Source organism: Cucurbita maxima, unplaced genomic scaffold (assembly GCF_002738345.1).
Source record: "Cucurbita maxima cultivar Rimu unplaced genomic scaffold, Cmax_1.0 Cma_Scf00038, whole genome shotgun sequence".
In the NCBI taxonomy this organism is placed as follows: Eukaryota; Viridiplantae; Streptophyta; class Magnoliopsida; order Cucurbitales; family Cucurbitaceae; genus Cucurbita; species Cucurbita maxima.
Genome location: NW_019272054.1, coordinates 708,004 through 729,359, shown reverse-complemented (window position 1 = coordinate 729,359; position 21,356 = coordinate 708,004). Strand labels below are relative to the sequence as shown.

Genomic DNA, 21,356 nt, shown 5'->3' with positions numbered 1-21,356 from the left:
GCATTAAGGAATAAAATGGAGAGAGAAAAAAGGAGAGATTAAGCGTGGGCGCGCGAGAGTGAAGAGAAAGGTTACGTGAATCGTCTGAAGAAGAAAGGCCCATCTCTCTATACTTGGCTACTCAAGCGGTGGTGTTCGAGATTCGCCTTCTTGTCCTCTTCTAACATTGGGGACTTGCAGCCTCAACAAAGATCGAGTTCACCATCATCTCAAGGGCGGAGAGATATGGTGGAGACCGAGAACATAACCGATTCGTTGCAGAATGTGGAGGATGAAGTTGGGAAAGTGGTGGAGCAAGCGAAGGAGCTGCATGATTCGGCTGCTTCTCTAATCTCTAGAACAGCCACCGACGAACAGGCCCTCCGCCAAAGTGCTCTCTCTCTTGAGTCTTCCATTCGCCGTCTTCGTTCTTTACTCAATTCGCTTATCTCCAAGGAGCTTTTGGATACCAAACTTGCTGACAAGGTGCACATCTTTCTCAATTTTGAACGCATTTGATTTGAAATCTTTCGTTCTGCAATCGTCGGATCGATTCATTTTTCCGCTTGTTTGGATGAATCAGCTGGAAGATGACTTGCAGAGAGCTAGATGTATGATGGCCGATGGAGAGGTTGCATCGTTTCTTCCTGGGAAGCCGCAGGGTTAGAGTCCTTTCCTTCGTTATTTAGAGATCTTGAATTGATATCATTTCATTTTAAAGGGAACCATGGGATTAGGAAATGAAAGGACAATATCAGGATTAGCGTCCGTTTGCTTCTTCCTGCATTTACTGTCTGAGTATGTAATTTGATGGCAGGTAAGTTCTTGCAGATGTTTCTGGGACCTATTAATGTGCGTGCCTCACGGAAAGATGTTCAGTTTAAAGTTAAAGAGGAGTATAACAGTTACAGAGTACGAATTTCTATTACTATTTGTATTGAACAATTCCACATCTTTTCCCTTTAGTCGTAGAGGCTACCCCTTGTTGCATGTTGTAATTTGCACCTTGACGATACTGCTCACAACTATTACAGCTATGGAATACCTCCAACTCTTAGAAATTCGTGCTTTGTTATAAGAGTTATTTTCTTGCTCGCTTTTGTATTTTACTTGAAACATCTGTATTTGGTAGTCGACCTTTTGAGGATCAACAGCCATCAACAGCCATCAACAGCTGATTGAAACATTCTTTCTTCAATGCATTTGCATGATGAAGCTTCAGATGGACCTGATTTGTTAATTTTACCCCTTGTCTGGCGTATCCATTTTATGTTAGTTGCAAAATTTCATTAATAGAATAAAATTTACAGTAAGAGAAGAATAGGTGCCCTCTAAACTCTCTGCGAAAGGAGTCATTAAATCATGTGTCAAGCAAGCTTCTTTGTTGTCTTGTAAGGTATTTGGTTGGAAATGAACCATAGAGTTTTTAGAGAGGTAGAGAGATTGGGGGATGAGGTGTGGGAGGCGGCTAGTGCCTCCTTTTGAACCTCGTTGACTGGGTCTTTTTGTAGTTGTGATCTTGATCTTGTTCTTTTGGATTGAAAGTTCTTATGAAATTTCTTCGGCTTCTTTTTTGTATGCCTTAATCCCTTTTGATTTCAAACATCAATGAAATTGACTCTTACAAAAAAAAAAAAAAAAAAAAAAAAAGTTTTTTGTATGCCTTGGTCCCTTTTTTGTGACTCCAAGTTCTGGAGATTCCTTTCTAATCCATAATGTTCAGACTTTTTGACGTTGCTTATTATGTTTCTTGGAGATTGTTTTATCAAATTTTGGTGACTTACTATTTTGGATTGTCGATCCTTTTAGAACTTGTTCCTAAAATCTCTTACATGTTTTTCTGCTTAGCCAGTCTTACATTTTATTTGCTGCAATGGAAGATTAAATCCCGAGGATGATCTCACTTCAAAAATCTTGTAGAAGTCTGGAGATATTTAGTCTTAGGTTGACACCAATCGGGTTATATTGAGGTACTGCTGAAAGAAAAAAAAAAAAAAAATCCTTGTTTACTAGAATAAGCATTATAGGCGAGGAGAAAATATTAGGTTATCAAATTCTCTATTTAGCCACAAAAATGATTTTAAGATAAACAAATTCATGAAAAATTTTGTTCAGCAATACATGGAATAGCTCCCTTTGCAGTAAAGACAAGACATTTAGGTGAATCAACTCATCTAGTAGTAGGTGATAGAGGAGTTATTCCTTTTCGTTTGATGGAGGTGTTGCTTCCTCACCCACCATTTAGTAATGAAGGGTGATTCTTTGGCAGGCAGCATTCTTTGCTTAGAGAAAAATAGGAGCATTTTTTTAGGTTGAAAAGGGGGCTTCGAAGGATGTTTGCAAAAAGTGTCAGTTGAATGCCTCCCCTTGTGTAAGAGAGAAATAGGAGAATTTTTGTTTTATCCTCTTGTATTTTTAGGCTTATTTCATCTCGTATCATCTTTTTTTGTTTCCACTGGGAACTTGTATCCTTGAACTTTTTAATTCCTTTTCATACATCATCGAAAAGTTGTTTCTTGTAAGGGGAAAAAAAAAAAAAGAAAAGAAAGAAAAGAAAAGAAGTGTCTTAGTTGAAGGCCTCCCTTTGGGTATCTCTACAAAAATATTTTGTAATTTTTTGATATTATTGATCCTAATAGTTGTAACCTCTTAAGGGTGTTTTTGTTGGCTTCATTTTTTGACATTTTTTTCATGGCTTTCTGTTTTTGTAAGTTTATCTGTCATAATGAAGGCTAGTTTCTCATTTGAAAAAAAAAAAAAACTAATCCAAGAGTTCATTGACGTAGGGTCTGATTACAAACTAACAACTATAACTTTCCTCCTGTCAACTTCAAACACTACATTATCGATCTCTTATTTTGGTAACCAGACCAACTTTTATCAAGACAAATCATTAAAGGACACCTATCAAACTTAAAAATGTTGGCAGGTCTTATTAAAAAATTCAACATCTCATGGGTGCTGGACATCAGCACTAAAAGTAATTTTGTTCAACTTATACGGAGAATCAAGTCTAGAGGCAAAAGAAAACCATTGTAGGTGAATGCGATTATAATGACCAGGAACTTTACTGAGTGGTGTGAGTGAGTGGATGTAGCTAAGGGTCGAGCAACTTCTTGGTGTTTGTAATCTTTTCTTTAGTAATTACTACATGATATTTTTCTCAACTTGGGGGATCTTGACATTCTTATGTGCTATCGGGAATTTCTTTTCAGATTCTTAGTCAGGATTTGTTCCTTTGTTCTACCCTAGTATATGATATTGTCAAACTGGATTGTTTTCTTTTGGTAAAATTCTATGTTATTTTAGCTTGAGGTGCCCTCACAGTGATCTCTTTCAAGCAGGATAGGACTGCTCTTCTCTTTCTTTTTTTCCCATCTCTGCTGCTTGTTCTAAGAGGCTGGGTTTGGGATGGATGCTTGCCTACATTTCCAGTTCAACTGTACCAGGTATTTTTTTTTTCCCAAAAATTGCTCTTGCTCTCTCTAATTGAATGTTTCGTTACATGTTGAATTCAATTCTGTACAAGTTTTCAAGTCTCCTCCTACTTGGTAATGGGGACTGTGAAGCAAATACCTTGTGATTATCAGATAAACATAATTGTTTGTATCTACTTGGAAATCATATATTCTGGATTGGCTCCCTTTTTGTGTGCTTCTTTTTGGTATCCCATTTCATTTCCATGTAATTTTTGAAATCTTGTTCTCTTGACATTTCTAGGCTTATCTTCTTAATGGGAATCCGATGCCTTCAGAGATAGCTTATAGGTTCATTTAAACTCTTGACACATCATTTTTCTTTCTAGGCATGGCTCCTGTTCCTATACACAGGATTGTCTTTGCGTGAAAACATACTAAGAGTCAATGGAAGTGATATTCGTTCTTGGTAAGTGCACTGCAACTTTTTCTTTCATTGATATGTTCAGTGGTTTGTTTTAAAATGGTATTATAAGGTTACTGTAAAAGAGAGTAAAGCTCATCTAACTACTACAGATGATTGTGATCAACATGTTTGGAACCCACTCTTCCTTTGTAAAAGCCCTGAAAATTACCTCTTTTCTTTCCACAAAGGTGAAAGAAATCCAGCAAAAAGGGTGGAATAGGATTCTCTTTCATGAGCAATTTTAAAGAAAAATGTAGTCATGGGAAAGCTTTCAATGCATGTTTTCTAACGTCATAGCATCTGCTATAAGTTAAGGATTACGTTTGGTGCTTGACACAACGATGTCTGTTCCACGATAGATTTAAACAATTTTATTTTTATATCTTCAATATGGGTTAGTGGATGGGATTTGTATTGCATCAATGTTTCTATAGTGTCTTTGGTATACACAGACATTATGATAAAGTTTGTAATTATGCTTTTGCTGTCAAGTGATCATCACTCATGCTATATGATTCCTTAGTTCCACAGACATTGAGGTGAGGTTCCTAAGTAATGGTTTTACAGGTGGATATACCATCACTATTGTGCTATGATTATGGCCCTTGTTAGTCTTACGTGGGAGATCAAAGGACAGCCAAATTGTGCCCAAAAGCAGGTTTTTCAATTGTTATTACCCGCTAAACACATGCATACTCTATGCATTAGATTAACTATACGGGTTCAATTCTTCTCCAGAGAGGTGTACAACTCTTCCTACAGTGGGCCATGATGCAAGGAGTTGCAATGCTTTTACAAAATAGATATCAGCGTCAGAGGCTTTATACTCGGATTGCTCTTGGAAAGGTGCAGTTTGATACTGCATTCATGTACATTCAACTTTATAACAATATATTCTAATTTTTGTTGCATCTCATTCAATGACTGGAGCTCATTATACCTATCCAAGGGACTCAAAATTTTAAACATCTGATGAGGAATGCACGATGATTAACATTGAGGAATTATGCTTATGTTTTATACTTGGTGGTTGCTTGTTCTGTCATTTTATCTATATGTTGATTTCCCTGTTTATTCTTCTTATTATTAGGCTAAGAGAATGGATGTCGTTTGGGGAGAAACAGCTGGTGTGGATGGTCAACTATTGATACTGTGTCCTTTACTCTTTATCTTACAGGTGATTTAATCCTCAACTTTCACCGTCTTCCAAAGTTTTTATGGCAGTTGATGAACATACTACAAAATAAAAAGTGTGAAAAGTAGATTTTTCATTGCAGTAAATACTGAATTTATCAGCGTTCTAAGAAATTTTTTAGTCAATTCAAACTGGCAAAACTCTTTTCCTATTTAACTACCATTAAGTCGTAGTTAGTCATTATAAATTTTTTTAGTTCAGTAAAAATATTAGGTACTTTTATTATTGGTTGATTTCTTTCTATTCAATGTTTTTACTCTTCACTAAGAGAATCTCGGAAAAAGGTGGGAGTATAATTTTTCATATAAAACATACTCGAAAGTAGAGATGGTAAAACTTTTAGATTTCAAGTCCCAGGATGTTATGGGTTCAATTGAAGATTTTGAGTATATTTTTAACGGTTTGCCTTTCGCTGTTTACTACAACGGTGGCACGGTGGTTTTATGGTTGGTGTAAACCATCTTTGTTTGGGGAAGGGCATTTGACAGTCGTAATCTGCATGGCCACTTGCTATATGATAGAACTCTAATATGTCTTAGTAATATGTTAATTTATTTATACGTGGAATATTCAACAGGGCTTTGAGGCATATGTTGGATTACTTCTCCTCAAGACTGCATTGGTTGGCGTGGTTCCTGAGTGGCAGGTGATAAATTGCTTCTTGTTTATACTGGTTCTAATTCAAAATAATATTTCAAACTAAAAGAAAAAGATTGTGAACATGTTTGGATACAAACTGATGGATAAATGTCTGTTGCAGGTGTTATTTTGTGGATTCCTTCTGGTTGTAATGGCGGTCGGGAACTTCTCAAATACAGTGCAAACCTTAATGGTAAAATCAAGATTCAAGGCAAAGATGAAAAGAAGCAAGAGCAAGCAGGAATTGGCCCAGACCAGTTCTTAATGCTTAGGATTACTTGTATTAACTTGTTGGATCTATTCTTCACCTTTCCAGATCTTGGATTTGTTTTCGTCAAAGCTGACCTGTGAGAATTGCCCTTCTCCCCTTCTTTACATCTTCCTTTTGACTCTCAATACAATTTTATCATGTAAAGTTGGTCTTGCATAGGTTCTTCCCTGGAGAAGTTGATGGACGTGCTACTAAACGCAAGGCTCATTTTCCTGTTACCCATGTAACATTCTTCTCTTTTCTATTGCAGTTCATTGCAAGCTAGTGAGCGAGTTTTTTAAATTTCCTATTGTAATTTCGGTTCGTTATCTCATTTATTTCATAAGGAAAGCGACTGTCTGGATGTTTTCACCATCTAAGTTTTTGTTTCTTGTCATTTCTGATAGGAATGGCAAAATGTAAGAATTGAGTTTATCACATTTTTCCTTTTGTGTCCATGTTCTTCCCCTATGATCTTTGTACCATGAAACTTGTACATCTTAATAAACATTCTGTAGTGTTTTGGATGAGACATTATGTTTATCTTTTACTCTGTGGATACAAGATGTTATATAATTTTGAAGATGCAGGAAGGAACTTGGTAATTTTTCCAGCCAACATCCTATAAATCAAAAGTAATGTTTGTGGTCTTACTATAGCCATTGAGTAACAGGTTGCACCATCTTGGGAAGTCATAACATGTTAAGATGAATGCCTCACCGGGTCAAATTTGGTAAGCAATCGAAGTTGTGCTACATGCCTCAATCTCTAATGTCCTATAACGTATTAGGATGAACTCGAGTTTGAAAGTTTAGTGTGAGCTATGGATCATTTTTCAAGATTATAAGTTCAATGTTTTTATCAGTAAGTGCAAGTGGAGAAAATAGAAAACAAGAGGAAGGCGAAAGAAGGATGAAAGGAATGATATACTTCAAGTGAGCTGTGAGAGAGAGCCTTATTCTTCATCTTATTTCCCTCTTTACTTAATTTTCCATTTCGTATCTTTGAAACTTGAGATGATGGAATATTAATTTCTGTTGAATATTTGAACTTCAATCATTTGCTAGCTTAGTATGTTTGGTTAATTTCTCTCTTTCTTTCTCTAAGTGGTCAAGTTACGTGTTGATTAGAACCAATAAAGATTTCAATGAAACAAAAAATACAAGTTTAGTCTTAATCTTGACGAGACTCTATGGGAGAAATGAATAAAAAGTTGATGTGTTCGGTAGGGAGAATTTCACAAACTTCACCAATTAGTAGGTACGAGAGGATTAATGTCCAATCCAGAACAACAAAGGATTGATTTACTCATTTAAAACAATTTACGTGAAGGGTTGTCCTTAACGAAATAATATAATTTATTACTACGAAGTGCGTAAAGAAATTGTAGATACTATTGTACGAACATCGAATGCTAGATATCTTATACGCAGACTTATTGAAGTAGTTCAACACATTGTTGTACATAGAACTGATTGTGAAACCATCATAAAGATTTTTTAGTGAGCCCTAGAAATGCAGTTAGCTATCCCATTCATTATTTCTTGTAGCGATGAATAGAACCAAAAGCTCAATTTCAAATTAAGCGTCCAAATAAGAGAAACAAATACAATAATCTCATTTCATGGGATATCAATGTGGTGAGTTGGAAAATGCAATCTACAATTAGTGGTTGAAAGTTGTAAAAAGCAAACAGAGTGGTTCAAACTATTGTTAGATGAAGGGGAATTTTGACATTTTAGAAAAATAATTTAGGTATTTTATGAATAAATGATTAGATATTTTTTAAATAAATTATCTAGATTCTATTATAAATACTCATCTACCCACAACAAATCTAAAGCGGTTTAAGTAAAGCATAGTGTACTAGTATTCTACGGAGGATCTTGTAATTTAGGGTTTAGGATTTAGAGTTTAGGGTTTAGGATCTTATAATTTAGGGTTTAGGGTTTAGAGTTTAGGGTCTTGTAATTTAGGGTTTAGGGTTTAGGATCTTATAATTTCTTCTCAATTCGTTTTAATAAAGAGTATGAGTATTTTCCACAAAAAAAAATTATGTTCAGCAGTACGAAATTACAAAATTTTAGTAAGTTCAGGATTTAATCTAACGATCCGAAAATTTATGATAAAAATTGATACGAAACGACAAGTTGATTTTTTACCCTTGAGTAGAATTTTAGAGGTAGTTGTATACTCCCTTAGGCCTGAAAGTGTGAAATAGTTTAGAGTAAAGTACATCACAATTATTATTGGATAGGGATACTTCCAATATGGTCAAAATCCAAGTCCATGTGCACTACTAATATTATAAACCCTACATGATTGATACCCAATAACTATGCATTCAAAGTAGTTCCCTCATTATTGATACCCAATAACTATGCCCTCAATTTTCTTATATCAATCAAAACAAAAGGGTTCAAATATTGTGGAAGATTGATGTAAAAAATTCCATAAATTTTAATATGAAATAAATCACGAGATTTTCTCGAGAATAATATCCAAACAAGTATAAGCTAAGGCATCAGGTTCTCGTTTAAAGATCCTACTTATGATCTGATAACTCAATCTACTCAGACTATCCAACCCAAATTTAATGTGAGTTTGGGCTGGATTTTTTCGGGTTGAGTTGGGTTGTTGAGTTCTATTTTAATTGCTTAAAAAAAATCATATTTATCGACTCTATATGTTACATCAATAACTAAAATCTCGTAAATTTCAAATATTAAATATTTACAAGTCACAAAGCATCTCTAACCTCAGTTACAAACGTCAAATATTCTTAATTCTTTTAAAAGTGAATTGGGTTGTGAACTCTATTCAGATTGGTCATGTTACAAACCAAACTAACCCGAAATTTTGGTTGGTCCAAACCTAACCCGACAAGTATACACTCATTATATACCCAACCCGAAATCAAAGCCAAAGAAAATGAGTGTTTTCAAATAGAAATTTAGCTTTTGAGAAACAAAAAGAGCATATAATAATAGAATGGAACATTCCTTAAGCTAACCATGCATAATTATTTGTTTTCCCCCATCTAATACACGTCATTAGTTACTTTGTCAAACCCTAAACCCTTTTTATTACTCTCTAAACTTCTAGTTTTATCTTAACTAAACCTTAACCCCGATATGTAACAAATTAATACATAAAATCACGTCGTATATGTTCGAGAATTGAAAAAATCTCTTACAATTCACCAATTTCAAATGAAATTAACCCTAGTGTAATCTCTCTTAAACTCCATCGACTTTTTACTAATTTGCCCTTGGACTACATATAAGACTCGATATGATGGTGTAATCTTGAGTTGTCTTACAAAGTTTAAGGATGATGTGACATTTGAATAAAGACAAGTAAAAAAAAAGTACATGAATGAGCCGAGATTATATTTGATTATGAATGTCTTAACCAAATAATGGTTAATTACCTGTTGTAATTATATATTAAAATATAAATCCATTATTCAAAGAATATAATATGACAATCGATTAAGTGATTTTTTTCATAATTGATATAACTATCATATATTATGCAAAAATACAGTCTGTAATATTCTATGTGACACTTAATAATGTGGAAAATTGAAGTCAAATAATAACTATGATAGTAATAATAATATAATTGATAATTTAAATATTATGATAATTAAAATAATCGATAATTATTACTTATATAAACCAGATGCACATTCTTTTTTCAATAGCATAATCATGTTCGGTTCGGACCAATTTTAGGTTGGGTGATCTCTTCTTTTAATAAGAGAATCATGTTAAAAGAACTCGTGTTTGAGATATTCTTCATTGCTCGAAGCATTTCAAGACAAGGAGATATCATGTAGATATCTATGGGACATGATAGAGAAATTATTCTCACTTTTTTAACCCGATAATATAATCTTTTAACGCTTAAAAAAGATATATATATTTATTTGTCTATTACGAGGAGGGCTATATTGTGAGATCTCATATCAGTTGGGGAGGGAAACGAAACATTTTTTATAAGGGTGTGGAGAGGAGAACGAAACATTCTTTATAAGAGGGTGTGGAAATCTCTCTACAGTAGACGCGTTTTAAAATTGTGAGACTGACGACGATAAGTATCGGGTCAAATTGGACAATATATGTTAGCGGTGGGCTTGAACTATTCAAAGAATATAATCTCTGTCTCCATCGTCGTTTAGCTTATATGGAGAAATATCTCTCTACTCTCCCCTCTATTCCTCGTTTAAACAGAGAATTTCAAGTTAATTTTGGGTAGATTTCCGTGAGTTAAATAGACATCTCTAGATAACATACTATAGGTAACATAGTCATGACGTAGGAGAATGCAGGGGTCATTCAGATTCGAAAGCTTAGACACAGAGCAATATTATTAAGCAAGCTCGAAGCTCGATCTTGTAATTTAACCTAATTGTGAACCGAATAAAAACACGAACACATGGATTTAAAAAGGAAAAAAGAAACTATATGTAAAAATATGTTTTGGGGAGACATTAGAATGTGGAAGCAAGTAGAGACATTACATGTGATTACAAAAGGAATTGTGTGTATATATCACATGTCTCTCTCTCTCCACTTTCTCTCTTACTCATATATATATATATATATATATATATTAAGCATCTTTGTTAAAGCTGCAACCTTCCTTTAACTCAGACCCACATTTATTATCATAAATAACTTACAAAACATATAACAATATCACAAATTATTCACCCAAAAGAATGAAATAATACAAATCTTTTAACATAATTTCAGCATTTTAATCCAATTTTCACCCAAATTCAACCCAGAATCTAACAACTTCACGAGCTGAATCAATGTGTTCTTGTTCTTGTTGTTGTTCTTCTGATCCCTACTGATTCTTGACTCCAATTCAGAGAGTTTCTTTATTTTCCCCCTCACAAATAATTTAATACATGAATTTATAAGAATTATGATAAAATAAACAGTGATTGAGAATTTTAAAAACAAATTCATATGATCATCTTAGAAGGAATGATGAAGAAAATGGGTTAGGATTGTTTTGGTGTAAATGGAACTGAAAATTCAGATATGGGTTTGTTTTGTTTTAAGATCATTATTGAACCACCGCCATTGATTGAAACTCACTTGTCTGAAACTCCATTTTGTAATCCATGTTCCTCCTCTTTTCTTCTCGGGTGTTGTCGTTGTCGTCGTCGTCGTCATCGTCCTCATCGTCGACTTGATCGACATCGTAAAGGTTCTGAAGCTCCATCAACTCACTCACAATGTCTTCTGGCTTCAAATGCAAAACGATATAATCGGAATTCATTCATAGATGTACTAAAAAGAAGGTCGTTAAGGACTGAGCTATGATTTGTTTAATGGGTTAACGAGTTTTACCTTTGTGGGTGGTGGTGACGGCGGCGGCGGCGGCGGCGGTGGTGGTGGTGGTGGTGGTTGTTCTTCAGCGGGTGTGGTATGAGGCATTTCGATGTGGGTTTGTTCTAATTTGGCGGTGTCGCAAAAGGAGCCGCCACCGTCAGAACCCCCGGCAGCGGGGATCTTTTTCCGGTAAAGAGCGTCGAGTTCATCGAAATAGGGGCAAGTTTTGGAATCCTCGCGGCGTTTTTTGTTGCTTTCTTTAACTTTCTTGAAGTATTTGTTGATATTCTCCCATTTTTCCTTGCATCTTTTGGCGCTTCTTTTGTAACCCAATCGGTTCATTCCAGCTGAAATCTCTTCCCAAAGAGGGCCCTTAGGACCCATTTCTTGATATCTTGATTCAAGCCCACCTCTCAGCTTAATTAGCGCTAGAACTTCCGGTTTAGGCCATCTTGAAGAAATGGGTTCTGAAGGGCCATCTCCTCGGCCGCCATGGCTGCTTTCCTGATTTGTTAATGATATTGGGTGATCCAAAAATGGCATTGTATTTGGAGGCGGCTGGGTTTTCAATGGCGGAGGCGGGGGGACAGGGGATAGTGGCATAGCGACAGGCGTGGGCGCAGGGACAGGCACTGACAGATCATAGTGTTGTTGTGGGGCTGAAGGAGAGATATTCACTGACGGTAATTGAATGGTTTGGCCTGTGAATTTCTGAAGAAAAGCAATTATGGCCGCATCTCTAGACCCAGAAATTGTCCGTTCTTGAGCCATTTTTTCTTGCTCCTCCCTTAATCTCCCCATTTCTTGCCTCTTCCATGTCTCTTCTCTCATCATTCTCTCTTCTTCTCTTCTCTCAATCGCCTCCAGGAATCTCTGTTGCATAGCTTCCTGTTTCTGCAGCACTTCCTTCATCAAACCCTCAAAAAACCCCATCATCATCTTATGGCTTCTCGTCCGGCCACCACTTTTTCCCTTAATCGCCGCTCTCCGCCGCCGCTTCCGGCTACTTCCCGCCACACTCGACGGCTCTCCTTCAACATCAAAACCCATCTCCTCCTCCTCCTCCTCCTCCTCCTCCTCTGTTGATGAAGATGACGTGTAGGATGAAAAGCTGACACCCATTGGAGCGGCGATGGTGGGCGGCGGAGAAAAGATTCCCATTGGGGTTTGTGAGATTTTGACGGCTGAGATTGGAGTTGGGTTGCTAATCCCGAAGCCCGATGCCGCCACGTTTTGAGATGCGGCGTTGTGTAGCGCCTCAAGCTGCGTGAAGAATTTGTACGTCTTCCCATCTCCACGCCCTCCTCGCCCTTCCTTTGTGCGCTTGTAATATTTCTGTACATTCTCAAATTTCTCTTTGCATTTCTTCGCATTTCTGACATAACCCATTTCTCCGAGCTTCCTGTAATTCAATCCAACCCAACCCATTTCAAAACGGTTAGCAATCACTACTCCAACCGAATTCAAAATGACTCTCGTGCAACTAACAGAGTTCAATTCAAAACAGTTAGAGTATTCCTTACTTATAAATTCATGATTATTTCCTTTAATTACCTGGAGACTTCGTCCCAGAGAGGTCCTTTAAGTGTAGCATCACGGAAGGCAGAATCCATATCCGATCTAATTTTAAGCAACGCAAGAGTTTCTTGACGAGGCCAACGATTCCCAGAAGAGCCACCACCGCCGCCTGCATCTTCTCCGACTAGCGCGTCGTCGTCAATCGCCATCTGTCCTCCACCGCGAATGAGTTCCTCATAATTCAACGAAGACGATGCAGGAGGTCGACTACTAATCGGAGAAGCAGCTTCCACTGGCTGAGAATCACTTACAGCCTCGACAGTCAACGGCGGCGTAACTCCAAACAATTCCGATCCCGACCCACCTCCAACCCCTTCCATTAACTCCGGCGAAAACCGTCGGAATCCCAAAACCCACCGCCGTGTTATTCCAAGTAAAATCAAAACAGAACAGTGAATTGGAGAGTTGAAATTCCAGAAAAGGAAGAAGAAAGGAATGAAGAAATGGAGGAGGAGAGAGAAAAAGGGACGATTAATTGAAAAGGAAGAGAGAGAAACAGAAGCAGTAGACAGCTGGAGAAAAAAAAAATGGAAGTCAGAAAGGGAATTCCTACGAGTTAGTGCTATAAGGACCTTCAGATTTCGATTCTTTTTCTTAAAAAAAAAAATAATAATAATAATAATTTAAACAAAACAAAACCCAGAAACACAAATTAACAAAAAAATCAGCAAAGAAGAAGAAGGCATAATTATTCTCATCGCACCACCAAATTCCTTTTCTAGAGAGAGAAACTCAAGAACCAAAAAAAAAAGAGGAGAGAGAAAATAGAAACAGACATAAATGAATGGAGATGAGGATTATGAGGATGATGATATTGTTTTTTTATTTTTATTTTATTATTTTTTTAATAGATGATTAAGAGAGAGAAACCAAAAATAATTAAAATAAAAATTAAAATAAAAGAATGTGCGTGTGATACAACAGAGGAGATGCTGGTTAGCGTTGACAGCAGCTTTTTATTTTATTAATTATTTTATTTTTTCTCACTCTCTAACTAATTATTTTTTTATTTATTTATGAGGAAAAAAAAACATATTTANCCTCATCGCAACAGCTCTGCAGACCACTAGCAGTTGTTTTATTTTTTTATTTTTTTATTTTTTTATTTTTAGCCCTGCTGTTTTGTGGGATTTATCTCTTAAATAATTTTGGATTTAAATCTTTATTTTATTTTATTTTTCTATTTTAATATTTTTTAAATCTTTGCAACTAATAATTTAATGTAACAAAAAATAACTGTCAAAACCCTCTTCACTCCAGTTCAGTACTTTCTTTTTTTTTTTTTTTTTTTTCTCTTTTTCTTTCAAATAATTAAATTCTTATTCTAACTCCGCAATAAAAAAAACAATAATTATATAAAGGTACTTTTCATATTTATAATAATTATTATTTAACCTTTTGTATTTAATTTTATGGTTCACAAATTTCAGATATTTAAGTCGAATTTTTAAAAATTTATTAAAAAATTACATTTTTATTTAAAAAAATCGATTTTAAATGGTAAAATAATTAAGATGGTTATTTTTTAATAAAAATAAAATCATGGTTTTTTTATTATTAAATTAAATTCCAAGGCTAAAATGAGCATGATTTATAAAAATAAGTATTATAAGGAGGATTAATTAAAGAGGAAAATAATCAGAGACTTCGCGGCATAAGATAAGAACATACATTTGGTGAAGAGGAGTGGTGATTTGACCAGACGTTCAATGCCGGTGTCGGCGTGGCCTTGCATGATTGGATTTTCCTTCAACGTTTCTCCAAATTGTCACCCACCTTATCCTCCCCCAATTCCTTCCCAAACTAAATATACATTTTTCAATTATATTATAACCCTAACGATCACGGTGTTTTCTCTGGTATACTACGTTACTTACTCGTAGAAATATCTATCGGTTAATGTGAGACAGGGAAGCGTTTCTTATTCTCGTCCTCGTCTCCTATTTCAATTTTCATTTTATTTTACAGGGCAAGAATAAGAACAGAGAATATAATCTCGGTTCCTGACCTTATTTAGCTAATGAGAAGATATCTCTCCCCACTCCTATTTTTCGTTTATGGAGATTCCTTACCCAGCTCGAAAGTGGGTCAATGGACATATTTACCTACTTGTCTTGAAGTGCTTATAATGAGTCACTTTGAGCATGATATTGTCCACAATGGTATGATATCATACATGGTATCAGAGCTCGTCTAACATGGTATCAGAGCCATGCCCTAAACTTAGCCGTGCCAATAGATTGACAAATCCTTAAATGTCGAACAAAGGACTCCAAAAGGAGTCAAGCCTCCTCGAAGGTACGAAGGCAGTCAAAATGACTAAGACTCCAAAGGAGTCGAGCCTCGATTAAGGGGAGGCGTGCTTTGTTCGAGGGGAGGTGTTGGATGATGAAAGTCCCACATCGGCTAATTTAGGGAATGATCATGGGTTTATAAGTGAGGAATACTAACTCCATTGGTATGAGGCCTTTTGGAAAGCCCAAAGCAAAACCATGAGAGCTTATGCTCAAAGTGGACAATATCATACCATTGTGGAGAGTCGTGTTCGTCTAACACCTGCAAACCAAATTAAATTCAAATATGTTTTTGTCTTCAATATCATGCTTCTAAAACTGAAGATTATTCCTACAAACCAACGCGCGTTCTTTTAATATAAGAGTATTTCAAGTTAAACACATCTAATTTTAAAATTCAGTTAGTTTTTAACGTTCATATCTTTAGAATCAATTTCATTTCCTCGAGCATAAGAGATAATAAGAAGGATTATTGAGAGAGAATATCGTATTTTAAAATCGTGGAAAGCATAGAACAAACATTAAGAATAATATGAGGGGAGGGCACATGTAGCGCACATTATTGTTAATTATAATTTCAAAGAAACCCAAAAAGAAAAGGATAATAATAATAATAATAATAATAATAATAATAATAATAATTTAGGGATTTAAAAGTGTGGTAGTAAATAAGAAAAAAGGAAAAGAAATAGAATGAAAAATGGAAAATGAGAGGGAAAAAAGTGTAAAAGAAAAAGAAAAAAAAAAAAGGGTAAAAATGAGACGCCACATGGCGATTGAGTGTAATTTAACGAAGTTGTCGGAGGATATTAAATAAGGAGCACGTGATGGAGAAGAGTGACAGCAGTAAACAGTTGGTGATTTTAGCATTGCCCTCTTCAACCAAATGCCAAAACGTCACCCCACTATATCCAATCTCACTAAATTCACTCACAAAAATATAAAATAAATATAAATATATCTAATTTGACAGCGCATAAATCCTGTATCCATTTTCTTATCCTTTCCCCCTCTCTCTCATATAAATTTATATTTCTTTTATCCAATTAAAATATTATTCTTTAAATTAAAAAAATTAAATTCACTTTAAATGGGTAAATTTTTAGAATTTATTTTTAATATAATAAATAAAATTTAGGATATTGTAATTGGAATAAGTGGGCACGAGTTTGGAGGTACAAAATTAAAAGAAAATTATTGATATTTTAAATATTTTAGTGATTAAATTATGCTTTGTGAATGGAATATTTTAGTTAAGTGCATAATATAATCAATAAAATTTTCATTACTTCTCTTTTATTGTCACATGTAATGTTTTTAAAGTTTAGATTTGTTCCTAATTTTCAAATTTTTTCAATCATATCACTATTTAATAATAGTTTTTATTAAATTTGAATAGTAAAATGATGATGTGGCACCTTCCTTTTTCTCCGTTTTTTTTAATTCCATTTCAGTCCCTCACTTTATTTTTAACGTCCGAACCGAACCAAACCAAACCAAAATAAAATAGTTTATAGTGATGTTTAAAAAAGGTAATTTTTCTTTGAAAATAATACAATAAAATAAATAATAAGCCCGTTTAATTAGAGATGTCAACAGGACAGTGTGGAGACGTAGAATTTGAAATATCCACCGTGAGAAAACTCGTTAGCGAAACAAAAATAAAGATAAAGATTATATTTCAAACACAGTCTCCACCTTGTACAATTTATTTATTATTATTATTATAAATAAGTTGTCGACTATATTGTAATATTGAAATTTGAAATTAATATAGTTCGATCTCTCACCAAAAGATGTCTATGAAATGGAGCATTGATGGAAAAGGTTTAGGGTTTTCTCATTCCCGTCTCTAATTTCTATTCTCATTTTTTTTTTTAAATATCATTTATTTTAGCAGATATTAGGATGTGGTTCTGGTAAAGACGGAGAAAAAGAATATAATCTCCATTCTCAACCTACTTTAGCTAACATGTTTATAAGTTTCGACGACAAACTTTGACAATTAGAGAATAAGTCAACCTAGATAAAAAAGAGAGAGACAAGAAGACCCAGAAAAGAATTTGATGTCACGAATGAACGAACAGAATAAATTTGTATCAGTTGACCGTCTATAATAACGAGGATGTTAATGAGGCAAATAATGTAAATTAAAAGAATTTAGAGGGGGTGGGTTGCAATAATTGAGAATATAATTTTAAAAACAACAACCCAAGATTTTCATTAATTATGGTAAGTGTGACTTAATTGATGAAAATGAAATTACTTGGCTGGCAAGAAAGAGAAATTATTAATTTATTAGTATCAGGATTGGATAATAATTGTGATAGGTAATGCTGAAGATGCAATGGATCAGTTATAATAATAAATCTTATAATTTTAATCCTAAATGTACATATACATTATTATCTGCTCATTATTGTTTAACAAAAATAAATTATATTTTATAATCTTTTCTTTTCTTTTTTTAAATATATTTTTAATTACTTTATATTTTGAATCGAAAGACGTTTATATGATTAACGTGCGATGAAATATTTTATTAGATAAGTTTGATCTTAATCTTTTCAATATTTAATAAATTCATTTTTCGTTTTTGGTTCTTGTTTTTTATTTTCGATTTTTACATTTAAACATTTATGATATGTTTTTTAAAGCAAAAAATGGTAAAACTATAAGAACCAATCATTTTTTTGTTATTCAAATCATCCCTAAAATGAACTAGACCTCTAGGAGTGAAGTATACGGACTAATTTGAGATTCCACGTTAGTTGGAGATGAGAAGGAAGCATTTCTTATAGTGTGTGGAAACCTCTCTCTAGTAAACACGTTTTAAATACGTAATGAGCTAAAGGGCTTGAACTATTTTACACCTTAACGGTTGAGCTATCTCATGTTGACAAGTTCAGGATAGGTAGACACAATTTTGGAAGTCGGGAGACCAAAGACATTAGACGTAGGGTAAGAGATTCGAGCATTAGGGTCTCTTAGTGAAGAACGTGTAGGTTTCGATGAATTGGAGTATAGTCGGGTCGGGTCGGGTCGGGTGGTGGGAAAGTAATGAAGAAATGGTTGACAATAGAGTGGATATGAAAAAGAAAAAAAAAGAGACAAGAAGAGATGAGTACAGGGTGTAAGGGAACGTGCGTGGCGTTTATGGTGGATTTGAGAATCCCCCAACTGCCTGGCATCTACCCTCCATCTCCATATCGCTGCACATGCCTCTTGCTTCTCTCTTTTAACCACTTCCCCTTCCCACACTTTCCGCTTTCCATTTCCTTCTCCCTCTCTCTCTATTACATTTATTGTGCAACTCATCTCCTCCAACCCTATTTACTCGTAGACTCGGATCATCGAGAGTTCGAGAATAGAACGTGTAAACGAATTGAGTTGTACTTGTATTGACATTTTGTTACTATTATTTGAGTCAACTTCATAAACGGGTGTACCCGAACTGAGTTGGATTGGATTTTAAAGAAAATTTGGACCAACCTGAAATTTGGGTTGGTTTGGGTTGGTGTCTTGAGCAACCCGAATGGAGTTTATAATTAAATCGTGCTTATCCACAATGTAAGGTAGGGTTGGGTTGAGTTAGGTTGTAACCTTATTTTTAAGTTGATCGAGTTGACCTAACCAAAAAAATATCAATCCATCAACCAAGCCGAATTTTTTGATTTTCCAAAAATTTAACCCAAGTCGAGTTTTTCGATTTGGACTGAGTAATCCCGATTATTAGATTATTGGGTCATATGAATATGTATTTTTTACTTCTATTACTCACCACCCATGGTTCATTCTCTAAAGCAATATCCCAACACGAGTTATTAAATAACAAAAATTATTGGACTATTGGACAGACTTATATTAAATGTGGTAATGACTTGAGATGTCGGGAATAGTATACGATTTGATTAAACTATACGAACTAAATTGATTTTTTTTTTATTATTATTGATACGAGTTTAAGATTTTAAAACTAAAGAAAATAAAATGTTTATACAATTGATTGGAATGAATCATGGCAATCATTTAATAATGGGTTGATTTTTATAATGTTTAAATTCCTAATCACAAAATTCATAGTATTAAAGCTTTGTTATTATACTTTCTTTTTTATTAAAATTTAATGTAAAAGTTTTATTTATAACAATATTCTTTGTTATTCATAGCTAAGTATTTATCTAATCAATAGATATCTACAAAATACACTGCACGTAATTATTTTCTTGTTAGGTAATTATTTAACGTTGGCTAGTGCGTAGGTCTCATAACTTCGAGAGTTCAAGCCTCTCTCACCCCACATAATATTTTTCATTTTATAACAATTTTAAAAAAATGTCGTATAAAACCCAACAAAAAAAATATGTTTTGTGTCGGTTTGAGTCTGAACTTCAAATTTTGTTATCAAAGGGTGGTGGTTCTGTTGGCTAGTACGTAGGTCTCATAGTTTAGAGTGACTCTGAGGTTGAGAGTTTGAGCCTCTCTCACCCATTATATTTTTCATTTTATAACAATTTAAAAAAAAAAAAAAAGTCCTATAAAACCCAACAAAAAAATATGTTTTGTGTCGGTTTGGCTATGAACTTCAAATTTTGTTATCAAGGGGCGATGGTGTAGCTGGCTAGTATGTAGGTCTCATAGTTTAGAGTGATCCTGAGGTCAAGAGTTCGAGTCTCTCACCCCATAATATTTTTCATTTTATAATAATTTTAAAAAAAAGGTCCAATAAAACCTAACAAAAAAAAAAAAATGTTTTGTGTTGGTTTGGCTCCGAATTTCGAATTTTGCTATCTATGGGTGGTGGTGCAGTTGGGTAGCGCGTAGGTCTCATAACTTAGAATGATCCCTAAACAATATGATATCAGATTGTGGACTTGGGCTTTGATGACCTTTGGGCTTTGCTCACTTTTGGACCTAATCCTTTGGACTTTGGACTAAATTATTATTAATGAACCCATTATGGTTTATTTGAACCAGGACACACAAGTATTATATGATCTAATTTGACTTATTTTAATATGTAAAATTACACCGTTATCCCTCGGGTTGAATTCGGTAGTATTTCGGTTCATAAATTTACAAATTTAAGATTTTAACCCTCGAGGTTTGACTTATCCCTCGACCGACAATGATGTCTATACTTATCCACCGTAGCATTTGTGGCCATCGAATTAAAATAAAATATTAATTATAAACCAATGGGGAATTGACATTTGGATGGAATAAATTATTAGTGTCATCGTTGTCTCAAACATTGGTTCATTTGGTCAAAAACTGTCGCCTTCACTCAACTAATCAACCACAACAACAAGTACACAAAAAACACAATTATTTAAACAAATTCAAATTTTTAATTAATCCAAACAAACCGACAACAATTCCATAGTTCAATATATAATATTTCCAATTATCTAATTAAAAAAAGTTATTCAAAACTTTTTTTTTATTATTATTATTATTATCATTTTGTTCACATTGAGATTAAAAAATAAAGTAAATTAATATCTAATTAATCTATTAACTTTTAATATTTAAAAATACGTGAGTGGGACATAAAACTAAAACTATCTCATTCAAACTAATATGAAGGTACTCATGGTGAAACGAGTCGATCTGGTCTGTAGGAACATTTTTTCTTAATATATTAAAAAGGGTCTCTTTAATATTCGCTCACTTACGTTATCTCCTTTCAGCGTACCTCAGACACTATTAAATAATCGATCAATAGCATTGTTTTTTTTTTCCACTTACTTTGTTGATGTTGACTCGGATCTCGGGTGACGGAATAAGAACTGAAATGGAATAATTAGGTAATTTTGAGTTGAAAAAATAAATATATAATTTAATAAAGAAAATAAAGAAAAAAAAATGAATTGATTGAGTTATACACTTCACTAGTTAAAACAAAACATTTTTTTAATGAAAAATAAAACAAGGGTAAACGGAGACGTCCACATCGAGGTCCACGTAAGCGTTGGAAGACGTCCCAATAGAAAGCGACCACGTCAAATGATATTTAAGGCGTGATTTTAATCACTGATTAAATAATTAAATGGTTAATTTTAATTAATTAAGGAAGTGATTATGAAAGCCGGTAGCAGGTATGAGGCGCCATCCACTTCAATGCCGCGTGTTTTTGAAAAAAGTGGTTCTCTTAATTTGACCTCTCATTTCTTTTTTTTATT

General features: G+C 34.2%; 2 protein-coding genes across 4 annotated transcripts; one reads left to right on the top strand and one right to left on the bottom strand.

Annotated features, from left to right (window-relative positions):
• LOC111469062 (transmembrane protein 120 homolog) lies at positions 1–6,479 on the top strand. Of its 2 annotated transcripts, XR_002714816.1 has the most exons (11): positions 2–465; positions 563–641; positions 797–891; positions 3,324–3,428; positions 3,785–3,864; positions 4,429–4,519; positions 4,600–4,707; positions 4,952–5,038; positions 5,634–5,702; positions 5,817–6,042; positions 6,126–6,479. XR_002714816.1 is itself a non-coding variant. In XM_023114291.1 (10 exons), exons 1-10 carry the CDS (start codon positions 226–228, stop codon positions 5,958–5,960), a joined length of 1,098 nt encoding a protein of 365 aa, XP_022970059.1. In that variant the 5' UTR covers positions 1–225; the 3' UTR covers positions 5,961–6,479. The 2 variants fall into 2 exon arrangements, 1 of the variants encoding a protein (XP_022970059.1); XM_023114291.1 differs by having other exon boundaries at positions 1–465; positions 5,817–6,479.
• A 4,113-nt stretch (positions 6,480–10,592) lies between these two features.
• On the bottom strand, positions 10,593–13,641 carry LOC111469029 (trihelix transcription factor GTL1-like). 2 transcript variants are annotated; one of them, XM_023114240.1, is made up of 3 exons: positions 12,854–13,640; positions 11,318–12,701; positions 10,593–11,213 (listed from the first exon to the last, which is right to left on the bottom strand). In XM_023114240.1, the coding sequence occupies exons 1-3, from the start codon at positions 13,195–13,197 to the stop codon at positions 11,031–11,033; spliced, it is 1,911 nt and encodes a 636-aa protein (XP_022970008.1). In that variant the 5' UTR covers positions 13,198–13,640; the 3' UTR covers positions 10,593–11,030. The 2 variants fall into 2 exon arrangements, with proteins under 2 accessions (XP_022970008.1, XP_022970009.1); XM_023114241.1 differs by having other exon boundaries at positions 11,098–11,209; positions 12,854–13,641.
• Positions 13,642–21,356: the final 7,715 nt, after the last annotated feature.

Bases quoted from the DNA above. Each gene is read 5' to 3' on its own strand.
- LOC111469029 (XM_023114240.1), bottom strand. From the start codon at position 13,197: ATGGAAGGGGTTGGAGGTGGGTCGGGATCGGAATTGTTTGGAGTTACG. The intron at 12,702-12,853 runs GTAATTAAAGGA...ATTGAATTACAG, and splicing joins CTCTGGGACGAAGTCTCCAG to GAAGCTCGGAGAAATGGGTT. The intron at 11,214-11,317 runs GTAAAACTCGTT...TTGCATTTGAAG, and splicing joins CGTCACCACCACCCACAAAG to CCAGAAGACATTGTGAGTGA.
- LOC111469062 (XM_023114291.1), top strand. From the start codon at position 226: ATGGTGGAGACCGAGAACATAACCGATTCGTTGCAGAATGTGGAGGAT. The intron at 466-562 runs GTGCACATCTTT...TGGATGAATCAG, and splicing joins ATACCAAACTTGCTGACAAG to CTGGAAGATGACTTGCAGAG. The intron at 892-3,323 runs GTACGAATTTCT...TCTTTCAAGCAG, and splicing joins AGGAGTATAACAGTTACAGA to GATAGGACTGCTCTTCTCTT.